We start from the raw sequence: 19,959 nt of genomic DNA on the forward strand, positions 1-19,959 counted from the left end.
GTTCTCTCACCACGATCATAGTTAATAAAGCTTCTGTCTGGCCTGTCCTAAATTGTACTCGAGTTATTCTGCACTTGGGAGTTCTCAATGGACTTGATGGAATCAAAGACGACTCTGCAGATGTACTTGGTCACGTTGTGGCAGTCTGCAAAGATGTACAAACTTTCATATATTGACACTGCAACAACAGATGAAATTGTAAAACCCCACAAGGACAAGTGTCTGATTCTGCTCAAGTAGAATTCAACACTCGAGTATTGAAATCACATTTATTCAGTAGCCCAAACCATAATTCACCTTTGATTAGCCAGAAACAATACTATATTTTTTTAACTTATAAAATAATCTCTTTGGCATAATAGGATTGCTCACAACAGTAAGGGCAACAGGAATTGGTTTTAACAGTAGTTCAGTGTATAGATACAACAAAGTTAAAAATGAATTTTCACAGCATATCTAAAACATAAAATATTCTGAATTTTCAAGCTTTGTTAGTATCTCTTCCATTTGTGAATAAAAATATTTGACAGTTAATGCAGCTGAAAGAGAAATATCTTCATATGTTCAATAATGCCTACCACTGTTATATGTTCTTATAAGACCATATTTATAACAATTTGAGTATATTCTGACCTAAAAAACAGATGCAGTTTCTGTGTGTCAATGTATACCAGGTTTGATGATACAACCAAGAACATATATAAGACTTACAAGTTTGCATTGCCATACATTTTTTTAAAAAAGATCTTTAAACGAGTTGTTTTCAATTAATTTTATCTAAGGAGTTAGATATTCAAAGAAAGATTGTCTAAAATCCCACTCCTCTCCTGCATCCAAAGACCAATCAAGTAGTTTAACACAGAGGCATATGAAGTAAATCAGAGTATCTTCACAGACTTCAAAGGGGCTGTCGAAAATGTTTCCCATCCCTTAATACAGGTTTATCACTGTTGGTGTTCTTAATGTCTTTTTGCTTTTTGCTTCAAATTCTCTTTTATTTTGTTCAGTTTATTCATAATCCCTAGTGGGAAATGTTTTTTAATTATTAAACATCTGTAATATGACAGTTAAGTCAAAAGGCTGATCGGAACATTTCTTTTATAGAAACTTTGCAAAGCAGTGATCATAATAAATCTTCATTTTTTTTGTATTTAATTGAGAAATATTAATAGTGTGCAGATGTGTTGCTCTTGCTCCTGTCATTATTATAACAGTCCCTGAGACCAAGTTGGACTTGATTTCAAAGTTATTTTAAAACTTGGCACTTCCCTATGAAAATCTCTTTCATTTTCATTGTCTGACGTCTGTTTGATGTCAAACATCAAACTCCTGATGTTTGAAATCCAGGATCCATCTCATATGGTCTCATTTCCTCCTGATGTTTGAAATCCAGGATCCATCTCAGGCCCATCCAGCCTCCTACAATTTGTTTGGTTTACAATCTTGAACTCAGCCTGCCTATAACAGGTTTATTAATACAAAATTCTGCCCACCATGAAGGTCTGTTCAGAGCTTTGCTGCCTTGAAGGATCTCTGCCCACATATTCTTATACAACTGAAAAAGAATAATAAAAAAGAATGAATTTATACAGAAAATAAAAAAAAGAAAACTTCTGCAAGATAAATTATCTATCTTATTGGTTGAAATGATTGCATTTCTAGAAGACAAATATGAATAATTATGTACAGGCAAGAATAAACACAAAGATAAAGCACAAAATTCCGTAGTAGTGTAAACATCAGATAGCTGTGTAAATCATCTGGACCATCCTTGGCATAAGAGCAGGAAACCAGTAATCTTTATAATTTCTGGTTTTCAACTTGACATGAGTTGTATTGTCAAAGGTAGAAACTTGGAAATCAGGTTATTAACATAATCTAATCTTTCTTCTGTCCAAACCTGAAGACTGTCTGAAAGCACTCATGTATGTCTGGTTTTACCTTTATTTCAACACATTTCTGGAAAGTGACATAACTTCTCTCCCAGATTTGAACTGTTCGACCTGAGCACAAGAAATTCCTCTCTTTTAAGCAGATTGCTAATTCATCATCTTCATCAATTTGCAATTTTATGTGGAACGGTTAAAAAAAAAAAAGTGCGGGAAGTAAATTCTGCAAAAGTATAATTTTAGCAATTCTTGGCAGTTCTAATTAACTGAAGCTTAAAACTTTTAGTAACATTATAGAAAGATGGGGAAAGGATGGCCGTATTTTCAGCAGTAAGCTGGAGTATAGTACAATACAATATTAATGTAGTATAAAAGTAGTCAGTGATGTAAAGCAAAAAGCATTTCTTCTACATGAAAAGATAGCTTGGCCCTATGTATTTGAGATGACTAAAATAAATATTGAAATACATTTAATAGTAAATATATTTTACCTTGATTACCATGGGCTAGTTTTAACTATTCCATTCCAAGTTTGATTTAATATTGTCTACTAATTTTTAATTCATCTTGACATAAATGTGGCAATAACTTCACATACTTAAACTGAGATTATCAAAGCTTCTATGAGGACATGATGTCCACACCATCTAAGTTTCTTTGAAAGAGAAACTGAATTCTTCAGTGCTTAGATCTGCCCATAACAAATTTGGAAGCGTTTCTTCTGCTCTGATTATGATCTGTGGCTCATGGTGCAAGGCACTCCACTGCAGTACAACATAGCTTATCCTGAATTAAATTAATTTTCCTGTTATGCTTGGATAATCTATCCTTTACCATGCTGTAATTTTTAGTAAAATGTTTGCATTGGTTTTACAAGTTGCAAAGATAGCAACAAATAGAGAATTAAACATAGACAGCCAGGAGTCAAGGAGCTTTATTAAGTCTTTTCTTTGAATGAGGGATTGGCAGACTTTTTTTTAAAAAAATAGAAAACCACAAACGTAGAGGCAGTTCAGAAAACCTTCCTCAATTCTGCAGAACATGGATTGGATACCACTGCCTGAAATTATAGTCTCAATGTGACTCAATGAAATGACAAAAACCTTACCAAACATTTAGCACATATGGAAGTCAGTAGTATTTAAGAGTTCCATTGGCATGTCTCACATATTATATTCCTAATATTAATCTCTAATATTAATTCCTAATATTAAAAAGCCTCTGTGGCTTCTGTATTTGTGTGAGCTAAGAGCTAGCCAAGGAGGAGGCAGCCAGATCCATTACATGACAGCTTTATGAGCTGCTGATAAGAAATCTCCAGCTGACTGCTAGAAAGCGGGTAGCATTCTAGGAACAGATCATGGAGTACTTGAACCATATTTTATATTCCTACCTATAGCATTTGCTCACAGCTTCTTTCAGATACAGAACAATGGGTGAAAATGCACTTTTGGACAATACAGATATTTTTATCATTCTTACAGATGATGCTCCTCTTGGCGTTAACTTTGGAGCTTCCCTGCCATAAGCTCTTTCATTAATTTAACCCTCCAAAATCTACAGAAACAAAGTTTCCAGTGATTATTACAGTCCTCTTGTTGAGATGGCTGGATATGTAGAACTAGCCCTTCTTCCTTTATTTGTAGAGACTGTGTTACCAAAGTTAATCATTCTGTTAGGTCAGCCTCTCCTTAGAAACATCTGGGCTGCCTTCTGTATTGCTTGATTACCATAGGAACGATGGACAGCTTTAGAGATGAAGACACAGAGAGAGAATTTTGAAAAGGATTGAGTACACTTGACTCAGCAATCCTGTCAAACCTCCTGGCAGCCTCCCCAGACTCTGGTGATTCTCTACAGGGTCTATCCACGCTAAACCAAACTATTGTCCTGTGACACCAGTCTCTAAATAATAGTTGTCCCCAGAGCTTGGCTCTGCTGAGTAGGTTGGCCAGTAAGCAAGAATTTTGGTTTGCTGAGACTTTGGAATGAAATACAATTCTTCAAGTATGTCAAGGGGAAAAAAAAAGCAGAGGGAGCATAACCTAGTATTGCCAGATCCATGGTGCACCCACATCCTGAATCCTGCTTGTAGGTCTGGCTATGATACCTCAGAAAGGACATGGCAGAACTAGGAAAGATACACAGAAGGAAAACAAGGCCAGTCACAGAAATGAAAACATCCCCACAGATAGTAAATGTATATGGAATGGGACTAGAAAGTAATATTTCACAATACTTCAATTATGGAGATTTCAGTGTCATGTCAGTGTCATACAGCCAAAAGGCAGCTGAATTTGAAAATGGATGAGAAGAATGAATGGAAGGTAGATACATCTGTGGCTATTAAACAGAATGATACAAATGCAACTTATGGCTTGAGATATCATCTTAAACCACCAATTGCTAACAGCTGAGACACCAGGGAATGAACACTTCAGTATTTCATCTGTTTCACACAGTGTTTTCCTTGGCCACTGTCAGTTACAGAGTGTTCTGTGAACCAGATCCAGTACGGCCATTCTTACGTTATTGATTCAAGAGTAAGATTACTGAGATCCCTTGGGCAATGCTGTACCTTGCAATGGTTAGTACAAGATACTCTGTCACATCCTAGGATTCCAACTGGATAAACAAAATTCTCACAGAATTATGCAATTTCTGATACAATTTTTAACTGGAACAAGTTTTACATTTTCCTTTCTCTTATTAAAATAAATATTTTTATGAAGAATAAACAGAAAGAAATAATTTCTACACCATTTACATGGACATCACACAAACAGGGTGTAACGTGAATACCAATAGAGACTGCAAAAGTCCTGGGCAGAGAAGAAACACACCTTACTACCTCCCCTAGGTATTAAGTTATCTACTAAAGATATGTTATTCCTTAGAGAATCTCAGGAGATGGTACAATTTTTATTTTGTTGTTCAGCAGCACCACAAGAGCAAACTAGAGCAATACTATGAGTTTCCCATCAAAGCCTGTCTCCAGCAATGGCAAAATGTCATTTTCTGCTGACATCAATTTAACTATGGTACTTTACACTGAAAAAGTGTCTCCCTTTTATTCTGTAGCTGTGAAGTCCCTTGGATATGCTATGGCTATTTACAGGCAATAGCCTTCTTAATGATTAAACTTACAAATTTTAAAATGGGTTTTTCTTACCTCTCCACTAGCTTTACCAATGGGAGAGTTGAGAATGAAGTCAGGAGGAGCAAAGACATCAATCAGGGCAACTGCATCATCTTTCAACTGTTTAAAAACAAAAGACATACATTTGGCAACTTCTGCAGTTGTCGATGGCTATCTGTGAAATACAGAGCAGCACAAAGATTATTTTCATGAAGTACCAGCTATTGGTATCTTAGGAGACATCCACAATAAGGAGTCTAGATTTATTTTGCAATTTTTCCTTGCAGTGTAATTGCCAAAAAGAGTCTGCATTTCAAATCTTTTCTTCCTTCGCTTAGGAGTTTAAAAACATTTTAACCAAGATGATACCACTTACACACATAAATCCATGTATTTTAGAACTTTAAAAATGTAACTTTCAGATTCTTCGTTGAAATTTTACTTACCTATAAAGAATATGATCCAGTTTGAAACGCTTTTGTGCTGAGAAAACAAATGAGCTAACACAATAATGAAATAAATAGAACTGGATTGCAATATTTCACTGGCTTTCCAATGAAGATCGCTTGGCCACAAATGATAGAGTGTTATTTTGTAAGATAGATTGTTTTTCATTTTCTGGTAAATAAACTAGGACTAGATTCAAGGTCGATGAGTTGAAGCATAGAATAACTGATACATATTTTTTTTCAGTATTTATATACTATATTATAATTTAATCACAACAAACAATATTGAAGGCTTACCCTATGGCAGAGCTCCAGAACAGCATTCTGAATAAATCTACCAGGTTGCTCACCTGAAGCATAGCCACCTGCAAACACATTCACACAAGAAGCTTATACCGGTTAAGATCACACTGATACAATCCTTTTACAAAGCAGTTTATCGGTTTAGTATTAAAGAGACTAAATAGACTCTCATGTGTAATTGGATTGACTGTCTTTCCTTAATGAGTTGACTGCAAAACTGTCAAACTCAGACATTTGATGTCTTTTGCATTAACAAGCTACACTCCAACACTTGCTGCCTATCCCCTGTCCTCTCCCCCCAGCACTGGACCACATCAAAGCTTGTGAGCCCTCCATCGCTTCGGAGCTAAGCGAGAGTCTTTTGGGTTAATTCGTAGCTCCAGGTTCCTGCTCCTGAAAATTTTGTCCAGAATGGTTGGTTTACATTACACAGGCAATAAGAAAATGCTCTAATCAAAATCATAATTAGGATTCCCTCCCCCTGCCAAGATACAATATGGGAAATAAATTCCTAGTCTTTAAGTTAGGAGTTTTATAAAATGACATGAACAGCATATTGAGGGAGTGATCTCACCTTGGTAGAGCACAGCCAGATGTTTACTTAAAGACCAGAATCCATACAGAGCACTGAGATTCTTAAGCACTGGTTGCAGAGAAGATGGTATGCTGGGATCATGTGTGTAGTCATGATATCTTTGTAAGACTGTTTGTTCAATAAAAGCAATGGCTAATGATCGACAGTAGTACACCTTAGGAAACAGAAAAGGAGGATATGGAGTGATAACATACAAGGAACCAATCCTCAGCTGGTGCAAAATGGCATCGGTCTGGTGAAGCTAGTGGAGATTCGTTGATCTAGATCTGATATAGCTTGAGGTTAAAGAAAGTCTAAGAAGAAACTGAATAAAACCACTTCTAAAATTTCTTTGCAAAGGTTAGTCGTGAAATGCCTCATGAAATGCCTCTTAGAAATTAGATCCTTATTTTCCACTGTGTTCCAGTTTGGGTACTCCCTTACAGCAATCAAAGGGAGCACAGACTGTATGCCTGTTACCACTGTAACTTGGCAGTTGCACCCAGACTGTATGGGATCAAGTAGCTGCATCAGACAGAAAACCATACAAAATTGGGTTTGCTGACTTTAGGATCACTAATAAACCCATGTAACTCTAACAAAGATAAAGGCAAGTTCACCTTTGGTTTATACTATGCACAATTTTATAAAGAGGATGCAATCTTCAAAGTGGTTCAGTAACCTGCTAAAAACTTAATACAGTCCATTCAAATAATATATAAAAAATCTGACCATGCTAGCATTAGTGCATTCTGTTTATGGATTGCAATAGATTGTAGTGTGTTTTGAAAGAACTATCCAACTAATCCTTGCCAACTCTCTGATCAGAAAGGCAAAGGTCATTAGCTACTGTTAGTACGGACACTAAAACCTCAAGTGACTGTACTCACACAGGAAAACTTGTTTGCTTTATATACTTCACCTTTGCTGTATCATGGTATACGTCCTACCATGAAACAGACTGCTGACTGCAAACGTTCCAGTGGGTGAACAGAAGGGGGATATAAAACTGTTGCTGTTGTGGCTGATTTGTTGCAATGCTGTAAACTGGTGTTTGGTTCTAGCCCATTTGTCCAGTTTTGTTTGGTTGGGTTTTTTTTTTCATTTAGAATTAGTTGATTAGTTTTCCTTTTTTCTTTGGAATACTTGCATCATCCTTGCATTTAAATCCACTGTGGGGTTTAAAAAAGGCACATTCCAAAGATCACTGTCTCTCATTTGATAGCTGTTTGGTGGCATACTTATGTCCAAGCTCAGATACAAGTGTGAACGGCAAAATAACACACCTATTCTCTGCAGGTTTAGGGAGGACTTCCCCTTACTAGATGGACTTTTTTAGACATGACTGTCAATTCCCTAGTCAGAATGAAATAAGTCTCTATATCCCAAATGAAGCATTAATTTCTCATTCTTCTCCCCTGTAATTCTATTTATTTTCTTCTTTACCTTTGCTTGCACTTCCATACTGTTTCTTTAAGGCTATCCCCAAACCAAAATAGCCTAGGGAAAGGCTAGGAATCTCTTCCATATCTCCCATAGCAAGAACAAATATTATATATTAGTCAGCCACTGGGCTGACAGAAAAGTGCTTCTTGATGCCCAGAAAGTTTTAAATCAATTATGTATATGTCTTTAAAGCACAGCTTGTAAATAATTTTCAGATGTTCTTGAGGCATGCCATTTAAAATAAAGAATCTTGCCATCCTGAAGACAAATTTTAGGGAGAAAAGAAAACCTACTGACCTAAGGTATATCAATGCCTATCTCCAAAGCAGTTGTGTGCCTCCGTATCTTTGAATTTTAGCACATTTGACCATAAAAGAGAACCTTCATACTTCTGAGCAAACCATTCTCTCTAACACTCTGGCCCCGGCACTGGCCTCCCAAGAGCTGGCCAACTGACAGGTCATCAGGCTTGAATTTCTGGCACCCATTTTGAATTAGACCCTGAAGAGTTCCTCTAATAAGCTGCTTCTAGGGTAAAAACAGTAAAGATTTCCTCTGCTCTACCAGGGGTTTCACACAGACCAACCCCTGTTGAAGCCAGGCTGGCTCTTTCTAAGTGCAAAGTCGAATATTCCTTCCTGATGTTTTTTAATGAGCTTTGCAGAGAAGGTGACCGACACTGGCCATCTTCAGGGAACAGGTCTCTCCTCAGTGACAAATGACAAGTGTTCTTTCCTAGGATGAGAGCCAGTTTTTCTCATGGAGGTTACGGAAGAATTTGGGGAGTTTGGGGATATACACTGCAATTTGGAGTTAAGCCATTCCTAGCTGTTAAAACTCATTGGTGAGATAGTGGATCTGCTATATGTAGATTGTCAATGTTTCCTTTTCAGGTTCCAATGCTGTCAGTCTGGTATCTTTCATGAGTACTTTACACTATAGAAATTAGAGATGGAAAAGACCTATTAGGTCATCTACTTTACCTACCTGCCAGAGCAAGATTCTTTCCTACAGTATGTATTTGGCCACAAGAGCAGATGGAGATGTAATAATCAGATGCTGCAGTAGATTTAATAGTAGTATAAGACTTAGTCTTCAGAATTTTTGCTATCAAAATTAAAGACATCACCAAGCACATGCCTGCAACTTTTCTGAAGGGAAATATACCCTGGAAGACTTCTGCTGATGGTAACTGTCCTCCTGCTATCATGTTCAATACAATGCACATGGACAGGTATTAAATTTTATTAGTTATCTGATTTGCTGCTTGAGGAAATGATACCTCATGACACAAGAAGATAAAACTAATAGGGTCTGACAAACTTGGATGAAAATAAGCAAATAAAATAAGAAAGCTGAATAAGTATTACCTGACAGTTATTCTTTGCCTCAAAATCACTTCGCCCAGACTGCTTCTCCTTGCTCAGCTTTAGGTCACTTTCTCGCAGAAGGTAGCAAACCAGCCATTTATATGCTACTAAAGGAACTGTGAAAAAGAGAAAATAAAAATTCTTAACATTCACATTTATAATGCAAAAAGTCACATGCAGATTCTACTGCAGTCTCCATTTTTGTTACCCGAGATGAAAAGTGACAGAGCTAATTAATCAACCCATTAACATGACACTTTGCCCGTTACTGTAGATGCAATAAATAACATCCAGGTAAGATGGTCAGACTGTAACAGTGAAGACATACCGTGCCTGACCATACACTAGTTCAAACTGACCCCAAGCTAAAAGGGAAGGTATATCCACAGCTTAATTTAGACTTCTGACTTGATCAAATCTTTTTTGCTTGTTATTTTCTTCCCACATTAAGACTTATGTTTGCAAGGTATTCAGTCTCTTCTGAGAGTACAAGAACAGAAGACAGTCCACATTTTGTGAAAGCACATGACTTAAACATTGCAAAGGTGGTTGAAAGTAATCGCATTCGAATGACTTGCTTTGGTGCGTTTTATTTTTAGAGCAGCCTGGAACTATTAAGAAAAAAAAGCTCTTCAGCCTTAAGTCTTTGTATGAATCCTGCTTGCTTGTGTCTTAGCTTAAGATTTAATGTAGAATATTAATCAGGCAACTATGAGTGTTCACATGCTGCCTGAATTCAGGCACTTAAATTAACAGTCCAGTTTCTAATAGAATGGAATAATAAACAGATTCAGATATTTTTAAAACTATAGTCTGGTTCAGTAGGTATAACCAAAGAGGAGAGAACATATGCTTAGGTATCAGTTTGTGCTCTGCTGGATTTCACAAGTTGGAGACATACAACAGAGAAGAAATCAAGCAGTTGTTCTGAACCAGTCTTTTTCTTGTAAGTCTTTGCATTTTGAAGCTACTCAGATTTTACCCCATAGTTACTATGATACTATCTCACTTGGTACTATGCATCACTATCTGGAGTTCAGCTTTTCTGCAATTATTTGAGCACTGAAGTGCTTACTAAATTCAACTCGATTGCCCCTTATATATTAAGACTGGAGTTTCCTCCCCAGTATGTTCTCAGTTTCACAGATTCACTTTTGCTCAGTGCCCTGTCACTATCTCATTATCTGCTCATTTCTTTGTTAATTTTTGCCTCCAAGGGCCAATCTGGGCTCACAGCAATACAGAAGTGGGAATGGCATCTCATGTCATACTTGATTTGATTATAGCAGAATAAGCCAGAAAAACTGCAGGGAATTTTCTTTCATCATTACTCATGTTTCTCTATGCAACTAAAAGCAACTGTCAAAACCAGACACACCTAAAGCCTCTTCAACATCTTTCTAATCACTTGTATGGTTTTCTAAAATAAGATATTTTAGTGATATAAGGTAGTGGCAATCAATGCCCCTTACAGCAGTTTGACTTGAAAACAACGATACAGTGGCAAAAAAATAGATCAGAAATTCTATTTTAGAGGAATAAAAACTGGAAGAAAATTATCTGATGCTATCCTCCATTGCAGAATTGAGGCTGGGTACAACAGGACATATTTTGAAATGGAAACTATGTTCTTAGTAAATTGAAATGCATATGATAACAACAAAGTCAGAAAACAGTAATGTGAAAAATATCTAATAAGTAGCAGAGGTTGAATCTCAAATCTCTGGATCCTTTGGGAAGGAGTTTAAGACTCTAGAATGAGTTTAACAACAGCAGAAGGCTACCTGAGGAGTCCAGGGAATCTTCAGCGTTAATGGGAGTGAATTTCCAGCTGAGGATATGATGGTAGTCTTGCAAAAAGTTTATTGTTCCAAAAGGGGATTCAAAAGGAGCTTTATCTGAAATACCAAAGGAAATAAAAATGATTTATGGGAAAAGAAATCAGACTTTTTGGAACTAAAAGACTATTACAAAGCCATTCATGTACTTGATAGGCCAGATGCAATTAGGCCATAATATTTATTTTATTATAGCCTAGTCCAGCCAAATGAGGACTGGTGAACAAGTGCTGAAAGATCTGACATCACTGCCTATAAGCCCCCTAAGACTCAACTCCTATTGCTGAGTTTTCCAGTTCTATTAGATGCTGGTGAAACTCACTGCTAGAATACTGAAACTGAATGTTTTATCTAGAGAACTACAAAATGTACTGATGTATATTACTACCAATTCAGGTGATATGAACTGTTTTAAGTAAAATGAGCTGAGGGTAACCAGACTTACAATGACTTTAGGAGTAGTTCCATTGAACTAAAATGCACTTGTCAGGGAGTAAGATACTACTTAATCTGATTAGGAATGGTAAAATACCTAGCTAGCTTCTGCAAGACTAAGGAGAAATAATCTTTCTTGCAGCAAATATCCCTGTATTGTGAATGTATCATATGATGGAGTCTGCAGCACATTATTTATGCTCTATAACATGATTAAATGACTGTCAATTGCTTTCAGTATGAAATTACCTCCTAATTCCATTAACTACACGCCGTTGGGTCCAGCACAGGACTCCACAATGAAAACTTACCTCTTATGAAATTCATCCAGCTCATTAAGTAGTTGCTGGTTTGCTGGAGCAGGACGTTGTTATCTCCCTCGTATGTGCAGTTTGGATCATTGTCATTTCGGATTTCACCCAGACGATTCACTTAATAAGAAGTGCACAACTTAATGTGTTGCAATATATTAATGGAAGCTAAGAGGGATTAAATAATTATTCTGTGACAAAATGCAAGAGAGTTGTCTGTTCCTGTATGTATAGATAGATACCAACAAATGAGCCTGAAAGTTCACTGTTTAGCTTATGAAAATGAATAAAGATTTTAGAAAAGTGTGGTATTAGTCTTACATTTCATCTTTAAAGTCTGCATCACTATTTTTGGAACTGAGACTGAATCACACGTACAGGCTGTCCGAATGCTGGTGCAGATGCTTGCACAGGTTTAGTTAGTTTTTGTGGTACCAGGTATAAAATGAACTTTAAAAATATAGGTATGAGGAAAAAAGCCTTTCTAAACATACTGCTAAAATTCAGGCACCATGACACAACAACAGTCAAAGAACAAATCAATATAACCATTTTCTTTCTGATCAGTGTATGCAGTAGTCTGTGACTTACTGGCAAGGTAACCGTGTCCTCCACAAGCTTCTCGGCACTCCTGGGCTGCCTGCTGAGCGGTCCAAGAAGACAGCGGTTTGCTGGCAGCAGATAAGGCATGAATCTCACGTCCCAAATCAGCCTTTGTGAAAAAACAAGTTACAAGCAAATAATAACTTTTACACAAAGTTCGTGACCAGTTAAAGCCACGGCTACGTAAAATCATAGAATCGTTTAGGTTGGAAAAGACCTTTAAGATCATCAAGTCCAACTGTTAACCTAACACTGCCAAGTCCACCACTAAAGCATGTCCCTAAGCACCACATCTACATGTATTTTAAATTCCTCCAGGGGTGGTGACTCAACCATTTCCCTGGGCAGCCTGTTCCAACGCTTGACAACCTTTTTGGTGAATAAATTTTTCCTTATATCCAATCTAAACCTCCCCTGGTGCAACTTGAGGCTGTTTCCTCTTGTCCTATTGCTTATTACTAGGGAGAAGAGACCGATACCTGCCTCATACAACCTTCTTTCAGGTGGTTGTAGAGAGCGATAAAGTCTCCTCAGCCTCCTTTTCTCCAAGCTAAACAACCCCAGCTCCCTCAGACACTCCTCACAAGACTTGTTCTCCAGACCCCTCTCCAGCTTCGTTGCCCTTCTCTGGAAATGCTCCAGCACCTCAATGTCCCTCCTGTAGTGAGGGGCCCAAAACTTGGACACAGTACTCAAGCTGAGGCTTCACCAGTGCTGAGTACAGGGGGATGATCACTTTCCCAGTCCTGCTGGCCACATATTTTTTGACACAGGCCAGGAAGCTGTTGGCCGCCTTGGCCACCTGGGCACACTGCTGGCTCATATTCAGCCAGCAGTCGACCAACACCCCCAGGTCCTTATATGCCAGGCAGCTCTCCAGTTACTCTTTTCTTCATTATAAAGCAAGGAAGAGTAACTGGCAACACATACATAAAACTTTCTGAAATCTATGTAAGGGAAGAGCCTGTTTTTCGCTGCCACAAAAAAAACCCCTCCCACAGCTGAAAAACATTCAGCACTAACTTTCTTATCTGGGACAGCAATAATTTGTGCCAGGTAATGGACACATGGGTACACCATAGCGCAGATGTGCCAGCTGACATGGTGTAGTTCACTACTTGCTAAGCTGTTCCTCCCAAAGATGGAAAGGTAGATGGTTGACGGTGGCACCTCCAGAGAAAGCTTCTGTCCCCTCTGTGACATAAGCGATCCATCTCTCCCCAGTTAGCAAGAGGACTTTTATAATACTTACAGAGTTTTCACTGATTTTTCAAGCATCAATTTTGCAAAGAGTAAGAAAACTTAAATGCACCCTCTCAACTTCCAGAGAATTGCAGTAGCCTACAGTTACACTAACTCTGCTGCCTTCCTCTGAAAAAGCGTTTGAATTGCAGTTTCTGGAGACAGTGGGTTGATACTACCAAAGCTTGTTTAAGAGTAACTCCCTGGTTGGGTTTTTTTTTTTGTTTGTTTGTTTGTTTTGGTTTTGTTGTTTGTTTTAATATCTCCTGTAGAACACACGGAATTCATAAGGATTACATTCTTAACATTGTCAACAATCAGATTTTTCTCTATCATTATATATTTTCCGAAAAGCACCATTTTGCATAAGGTCAGTGACTGCGCTGGAGACCATCAGGGTAAAATATCAGACTAAAAAATCAAGCATATTCTTCTGTGGTTTGTGCCAAAAGGAGAGATAAGAATACCCAGCCATTAGTACACAAATGTCTCATGAGCTCTGTTTTAGCTGAAAAAAGCCTGACTGTTTAAGTAAGACTAAGCAATACACAGCCAGAGTGCAGGTCCTTAAAATTAACACTGTCAACATTTTTAAAATTAAATAAAATTTATATGCTCTAAAAAATCCCATACTACAGTTATTTTGGTTGAGAATCAGTCCTTGCACAGGGACAGATCAAACTATTTCCTCTGTAAGGGGGTGACTTCCAATGGTCTGATTGTGGATGAGAAATTCAGCATTAAGAGTCAAAAGTCTTAACTTTGTTCTCCAGAAATATTTATCCCAATGCATGAATATGAATTGCAAACTCAAGCCAGACTCAGAGAGTCTGTGCAGAAATTAAGAATAGTATCATTTCAGAAAGTCTTTGATACATGACCCCTGCAGTATCATTTATAACAGTAATAAACTCAATTTTCATTACCATCATATATTTATGATAAACAATTCTGCAAGAGAACATGGCTTTAAATCACACAGAAATCAATAAAACTTTAACCACTCCATCAAAACTAATTTGGATGCTTTTCCAAATGCAATTTAGATCATTACTTTGTATCTCCCATATTTCTGAGACGCTGCTCTAGCATTCTTCATTGTACGATGGCCTAAGACTTCTAAGTAGGTCCTTCATTTAACAATTTCCAGTTTATTATAGTAAGAATTCAGCTAAGAAGAAATGTGTAAATATCTCACCTGTCTCTGACTCCTTTGCTTCATCAATACGCCTGCATAAAATTCTACGAAGTTCTCAAACAGGGATTTGGAGAAATAATCTAAGGCATATGCAGCAGCCAGATAAGGAAGAAGACGCCATTGCTAGAACAGAAATTAAAGAGACTTGATCACAAATTGATATGTATTTTTTATGGTTTTATATATATATAACTATCTTATGATATTGAACCAACCCATTTGTTTTTACTTTGTTCAAATTGGAAAAGTGTTTTACGAAGAAGAAAACTTAACAATAATCATCTATAAACATAATTATGTGTAACCACTCTTCACACAAATTACAGTTACGTCATTCTAGGTTCATGCATTTTACGAATTTGTGATAAACATTCTGTTAAAACAGTGCAAAAGTTCACTGAAGCTTTGGGGACTAACCACATATTTTTGCCCTGTGTTTATCCAATGTCTGGCATGCCAGGGCCAGTCATGATTCATGTGTTTGCTCAGTACCAACGTGACAGAGGTTGTAACTGTTTCACTTGCATGCTCATTGCTGAAGGTACGTTAGTGCTGGTCACATTCTGTGAAAAAAAAAACCCAGGGCTGGGAAGCAGAGAAAAGAGCATCTTTGCTGCTCCACGCAACTCGGATGGAGTTCATAGAGGAAAGGAGAAACTGCTTTTGGAAGCTTTTGTGGTAGTAGACGACGAGAACGAGAGGTTCAGCAAGCAGAACCTACATTACAAGCCAAAACAGAGCAAAATTGGGAGTCTCAAAGAATAGTGGGAAGCAGACCCAGGTTATTTGGAAGAGGTGGAAAGAAGGCAGCTTTTGCCAGTTTGAAGAAACTCATGAAATCTTTCAAAGTTGCAAGACTAAGTGCAAACCTGGAAAAAAGCAACCCCTTCACAAGAACAAACCGGGCAGGTTTGTTTTCAAGACTTCTTACTCATCACCCTTTCTCACTCAGCAGATCTGCATTTTCTCTGAGTTACCCTACATACTCTTGTTCTAGTTTCTCAGAGCAAAAGGTGCATCTGCAGAAAAACAATGGTTATACTCCTGTCAAAATTAGTGATAGCTTGAGACTTCACCACAATGAATGTCTTTGATTTCTATGCTTTTCAAGAATAAAGGCTAAAAAAGAGAAAATTCACAATAGCAGCAAAAGAGGGACCAACATTTTTTAACAAGTACAAGTTTCTACATCTGTAGTACTTTCACATGTGCATAGAAGACAGTCTGTCTTTGAAAAGGTCACTATTTTAGAAGATCAATGGTTCTAGGTACTTCAGAGAAACACGAATATTTTGGTTTTTGCTATTCCAAGAACTTATGTCAAAAGCCTGATCATGCCAGGAGAAGCGTAAGGAATTCTTAAGTTGTAACGAACCCCCACAGCTGCCCTAAAGTGACACTTCAGATGACATAGACAACTTGAATTTCACTAACTTCATTGTCGCTGTTTTGATGTGCAGTAGCTCTGAATCTAAGCTTCATTACATAAAGGTTTGTAGATGTGAATTCCAAAGTATTTACCTGTGTTTGGTATTCAAGAACAGGTATTTCCTCTTCATCAGTTGGTCCAAACTGACGGCGAACTGCTGAGAAGCGAATGGCTATTGATAAGGCAAGCTTTAAATTGGTCGTGGAAAATGCTGTGATTAGAATTCTGCCAGTGGACAAGGATCCCAGAGAAGCACTGAAACGCTCTTTAACATCCTGAATGAATAAAAGGTACAGACTCAATGGTGAGGCTAACACTTCATTTACCTCCCTGGAAAGAGACAATTCTGGTAGCAAAGCTGAAGCCCAGAGCCCAGAGGATTGACCAATTTTATTTCTTGATACACTCAGATAAGGCATTCAGGGAAGACTCAAAGTAGTTTCTCTGAACTATTTTTGGATCAGGGGGTTACCACAAAGAACAAGAAGTCAGTAAAATCAGTAAGGTGAGCTGAAACATCTCTGAAAGGCAATTAAAAAACCATCACTCTGACTATCTCATGTGAAAGCATCAACAGCCTCATTTAAGTCACTATCATCTAGTACTTCCCAACATGAGAGGTCCATGTTCTACCTCTTAACCTACTTACAGCTTTGTATATTTAAGGAACTGTATTAATGAGACAAAACTTTGATTCATACCTTGACTGAACTCGAATACTTTCCCTCAGCTGTGACATCTCCAGCTATATTCAGTATGTTTTCTTTAGGTATCCTGACATGGTGGAACATGGCAAATCTGTGGAAACAAATACATAAGCAATGTAAAATCTGCCTCCACATAGTCTGAGGTGTCTACATTACAGAATAAAGGTTGCAACAAAGACACGACTGCACAATGAAGTCAGGCATATCAGTGAAATGAAAACAGTGCCCACCAAGCCAGGTAGGTAATTTTAGAAGACTATGCCTGGGAGAAGAAAGGCTTTCAGGCTCAAAGCAAGCAGAGGAAATTCAACATGGGAAATTATTTGTTATAACTCTTCAGTTGTTGTTGTTGTTGTTTTTTTTTTTAAAGATGACACTTACAAAAGCAAAACAAACACCTCATGGACTCTAGGAGACCATTTCAGCAGCTTCAAAAGTAAAGTAGTAAACAACTAGTGGAAGGATGAGCAACGTATTCTGTTTGAGGGGAGGGACAGGTAAAATTAGTTATTAGAAACCTTACACAGAAACAGTTTGACAGACACTTTCACCGACAGCCCAAAAACCTGAACTGAATTCTCAGTCTGCATGAGTAAGTTACTTTGCTTGATATCTCAGCTGTTGAAAAGCTTGGGAAGATGAACAACTTCCTTCTACTGCTTAGAACCTGACTGGGCCATTCTGACTCGGAGTAATTCCCTGCTGCAAAGGGCTCTGCCGAACTGCTTTACTGAAGAGTTATTCAGTCCAGTCTGGAGATTGCTTTGGAATACAGTCACTATATATTTTTACGAGTCTAAAATACAGATCTGCAAGTATAATTCATATTATTGCAATACAAATGAGGACATAGCTGAAATAGTGCCTTGAGAAGCAACTGAATGGACAATTTTCCTTTGTTTAATCTCAAACTAGGATTTCTGTTCCCTGGAATGTGGCATCTGAAAAGAAAGGAAGAACAAGAAATTGTGGCACCCTCGCAGCAGTAAAAAAGGAAGTTGTTAGAACAGGCAGAATGTCCTGAGTATTCATATTCCTCAGGAAGAAAGTATATGAACTGTTTCACCCAAATGGGCAATACAATTTGGCACAATAGCAGTAATATCAGCTCCACTCACGAATATCTCAGTATCTAATAGCACTTGAAAAGCTGTATTTGTAATCAAAGCAAATTCCTTTTTCCTGCCAATACAGGCTGATCTATTTAATAAGGCTCACGAGAGCCAGGTCTTTCACGTTAATAAATTACATAAGGGCTGCATTGCTACATGTGCTTTAAAATTACGAGTTGTTTCCAAGGAAACATATCTGCATACTGAATTTATTCAGCCTTAGAGATACACAGTATTTTCAGACTTAGCCATGGAGGAAAGCATGCTAGCCCAATGAAGAACCATTGCCTACTGGCCTTAATGATGCTAAAAAGTGCCTCATTAAGTACCAGTTTCAGTGAGACAACACTATTTTGTAACAGAAGCAAATTCAGAATTTCCAAAAATCTGATTTCCATCTTTGTTAATATTTTTTTGTATCACTGAAAATAAAAAATCTCATTCAAAAAAGATCTTTTGGTTAAATTCACATTCTCTCTATATCGCAAATAAAATCCATCACAACTAAAACTGTATGGCAACTCTGACACTTTTTGAGCAATAGCATGCACGTTAGGCAGAACTTGAGCTTTTTAATTACTATTACTTATTACTTTAATTAAAGGAGAGTGTGTGTGGCAAGGTTAAGGTCCCTAGTTTAGTGCTCTCTTTTCCTCGTTACTGTACGTCCATAGAACTACAAGGAGGTGCTTCCTCCTAGGAGCTTACAATCCAAGCATAAGGCAAAAAGCTCTTGGGCCTTCTCTTGCTAATACCTATTTGGAGCACTTTTAGTCCTGTCTGTGTGATGAATGGCAAGATTCGTGACAGTAATGACAATAAACAAGATGGCAAATTGTCCTCTTGTGTCTTACACTGTAGTGATTAGTTCAATTCATTCAGCAAAGCTGTGGAGTTGTAGAAAATTATTTATATTGATATGTGCTTGAAAATCTAGAGTTCGTAAAAAGCAAATTAATATCTACTAATATGTAAATCTATACACTAGTAACCTACTTTTAGGAAATTCAAGACTACTAATACTGAATATGCGGCAGATGTGCCCCAACCAAAATGCCTCCCAAGATGACCTACTAAACACTTTTACCCACTTTCACCTATTGTGATACAATCCCAGATTCTTGAATCTAAAGGAAGTTTTTTGCTGGAAAGAGCAAAAAAACTTGTAGAAAGAGTTATTATAATCTGACATAAATATAACGTAGCTAATTCTGTACCACACAAAAGATTACCTAGAATTATTTTGATTAAAAAAGCACATGTATACCCTTCTTATAACTTTTTTCACAGCTAGTGGACCAGGATACTACATTTCCAATCATTATATAATAATGTATTTTCTTAAAATAAAAATTAGTTCAAATAACATTTTTTGAAAGTTTAGATTTTTTCCTGGATATTGTCCATTAAAGATACATTATCTCCTTTTTTTTTTTGTAAACTGCCATCAAAAGAAATGCATATAAGATGGAAAAAACTTTAAGAAGGAAAAGAGAGAGACAGAACTAGCAATTAAAAATCACACAGAAGGCTCCCATGTGTAAAGAAGGAAGATATATTGCCTGTAAGTACCAGTGTTGCAAAAAAAAAAAAAGCAGAACCTTACAGGACTTGGGAGTTAGGTGACCTTGTGAGATCACTGCCAACTCCTGTCACACTTCTTCTCCAAGAACTTTGCTATTTGAAATTGTTAAACATACTGGCCAATTTGAACTTGATATCGGAACATATTAAAAATAAATAGTAAGATTTAATGAAGTCAACGATCACATTTCTAATGGTTATTAGCCCAGAAAGCACTGTGAATAGACATGGACCACATCTGTCAACGCATTTAAGGGAAAAAAATCTCCTTACAGAATTAAAGAGATACCTTACAATAATGGAACTGTATACATAGTCATGGGGATATCA

At 37.3% G+C, this 19,959-nt stretch overlaps 1 protein-coding gene across 3 annotated transcripts in view; it reads right to left on the reverse strand.

The window, feature by feature from the left end:
• Positions 1–255: 255 nt before the first annotated feature.
• ACOX3 (acyl-CoA oxidase 3, pristanoyl) overlaps positions 256–19,959 on the reverse strand; it is a 36,253-nt gene continuing 16,549 nt past the window's right edge. For all 3 annotated transcript variants that reach the window (XM_014935991.1, XM_014935992.1, XM_014935993.1), the window contains 12 exons: positions 16,928–17,024; positions 16,319–16,501; positions 14,798–14,920; positions 12,346–12,466; positions 11,755–11,874; positions 10,955–11,068; positions 9,171–9,286; positions 6,355–6,529; positions 5,775–5,842; positions 5,062–5,148; positions 1,358–1,555; positions 256–1,302 (listed from right to left, as the gene is read on the reverse strand). In XM_014935991.1, the coding sequence (XP_014791477.1) occupies positions 1,436–1,555; positions 5,062–5,148; positions 5,775–5,842; positions 6,355–6,529; positions 9,171–9,286; positions 10,955–11,068; positions 11,755–11,874; positions 12,346–12,466; positions 14,798–14,920; positions 16,319–16,501; positions 16,928–17,024 (1,324 nt within the window). In that variant the 3' untranslated portion in view covers positions 256–1,302; positions 1,358–1,435. The remainder of the gene's footprint in view (positions 1,303–1,357; positions 1,556–5,061; positions 5,149–5,774; positions 5,843–6,354; positions 6,530–9,170; positions 9,287–10,954; positions 11,069–11,754; positions 11,875–12,345; positions 12,467–14,797; positions 14,921–16,318; positions 16,502–16,927; positions 17,025–19,959) is intronic.

This window comes from Calidris pugnax, unplaced genomic scaffold (assembly GCF_001431845.1).
Source record: "Calidris pugnax isolate Ruff unplaced genomic scaffold, ASM143184v1 scaffold14, whole genome shotgun sequence".
NCBI lineage: Eukaryota > Metazoa > Chordata > Aves > Charadriiformes > Scolopacidae > Calidris > Calidris pugnax.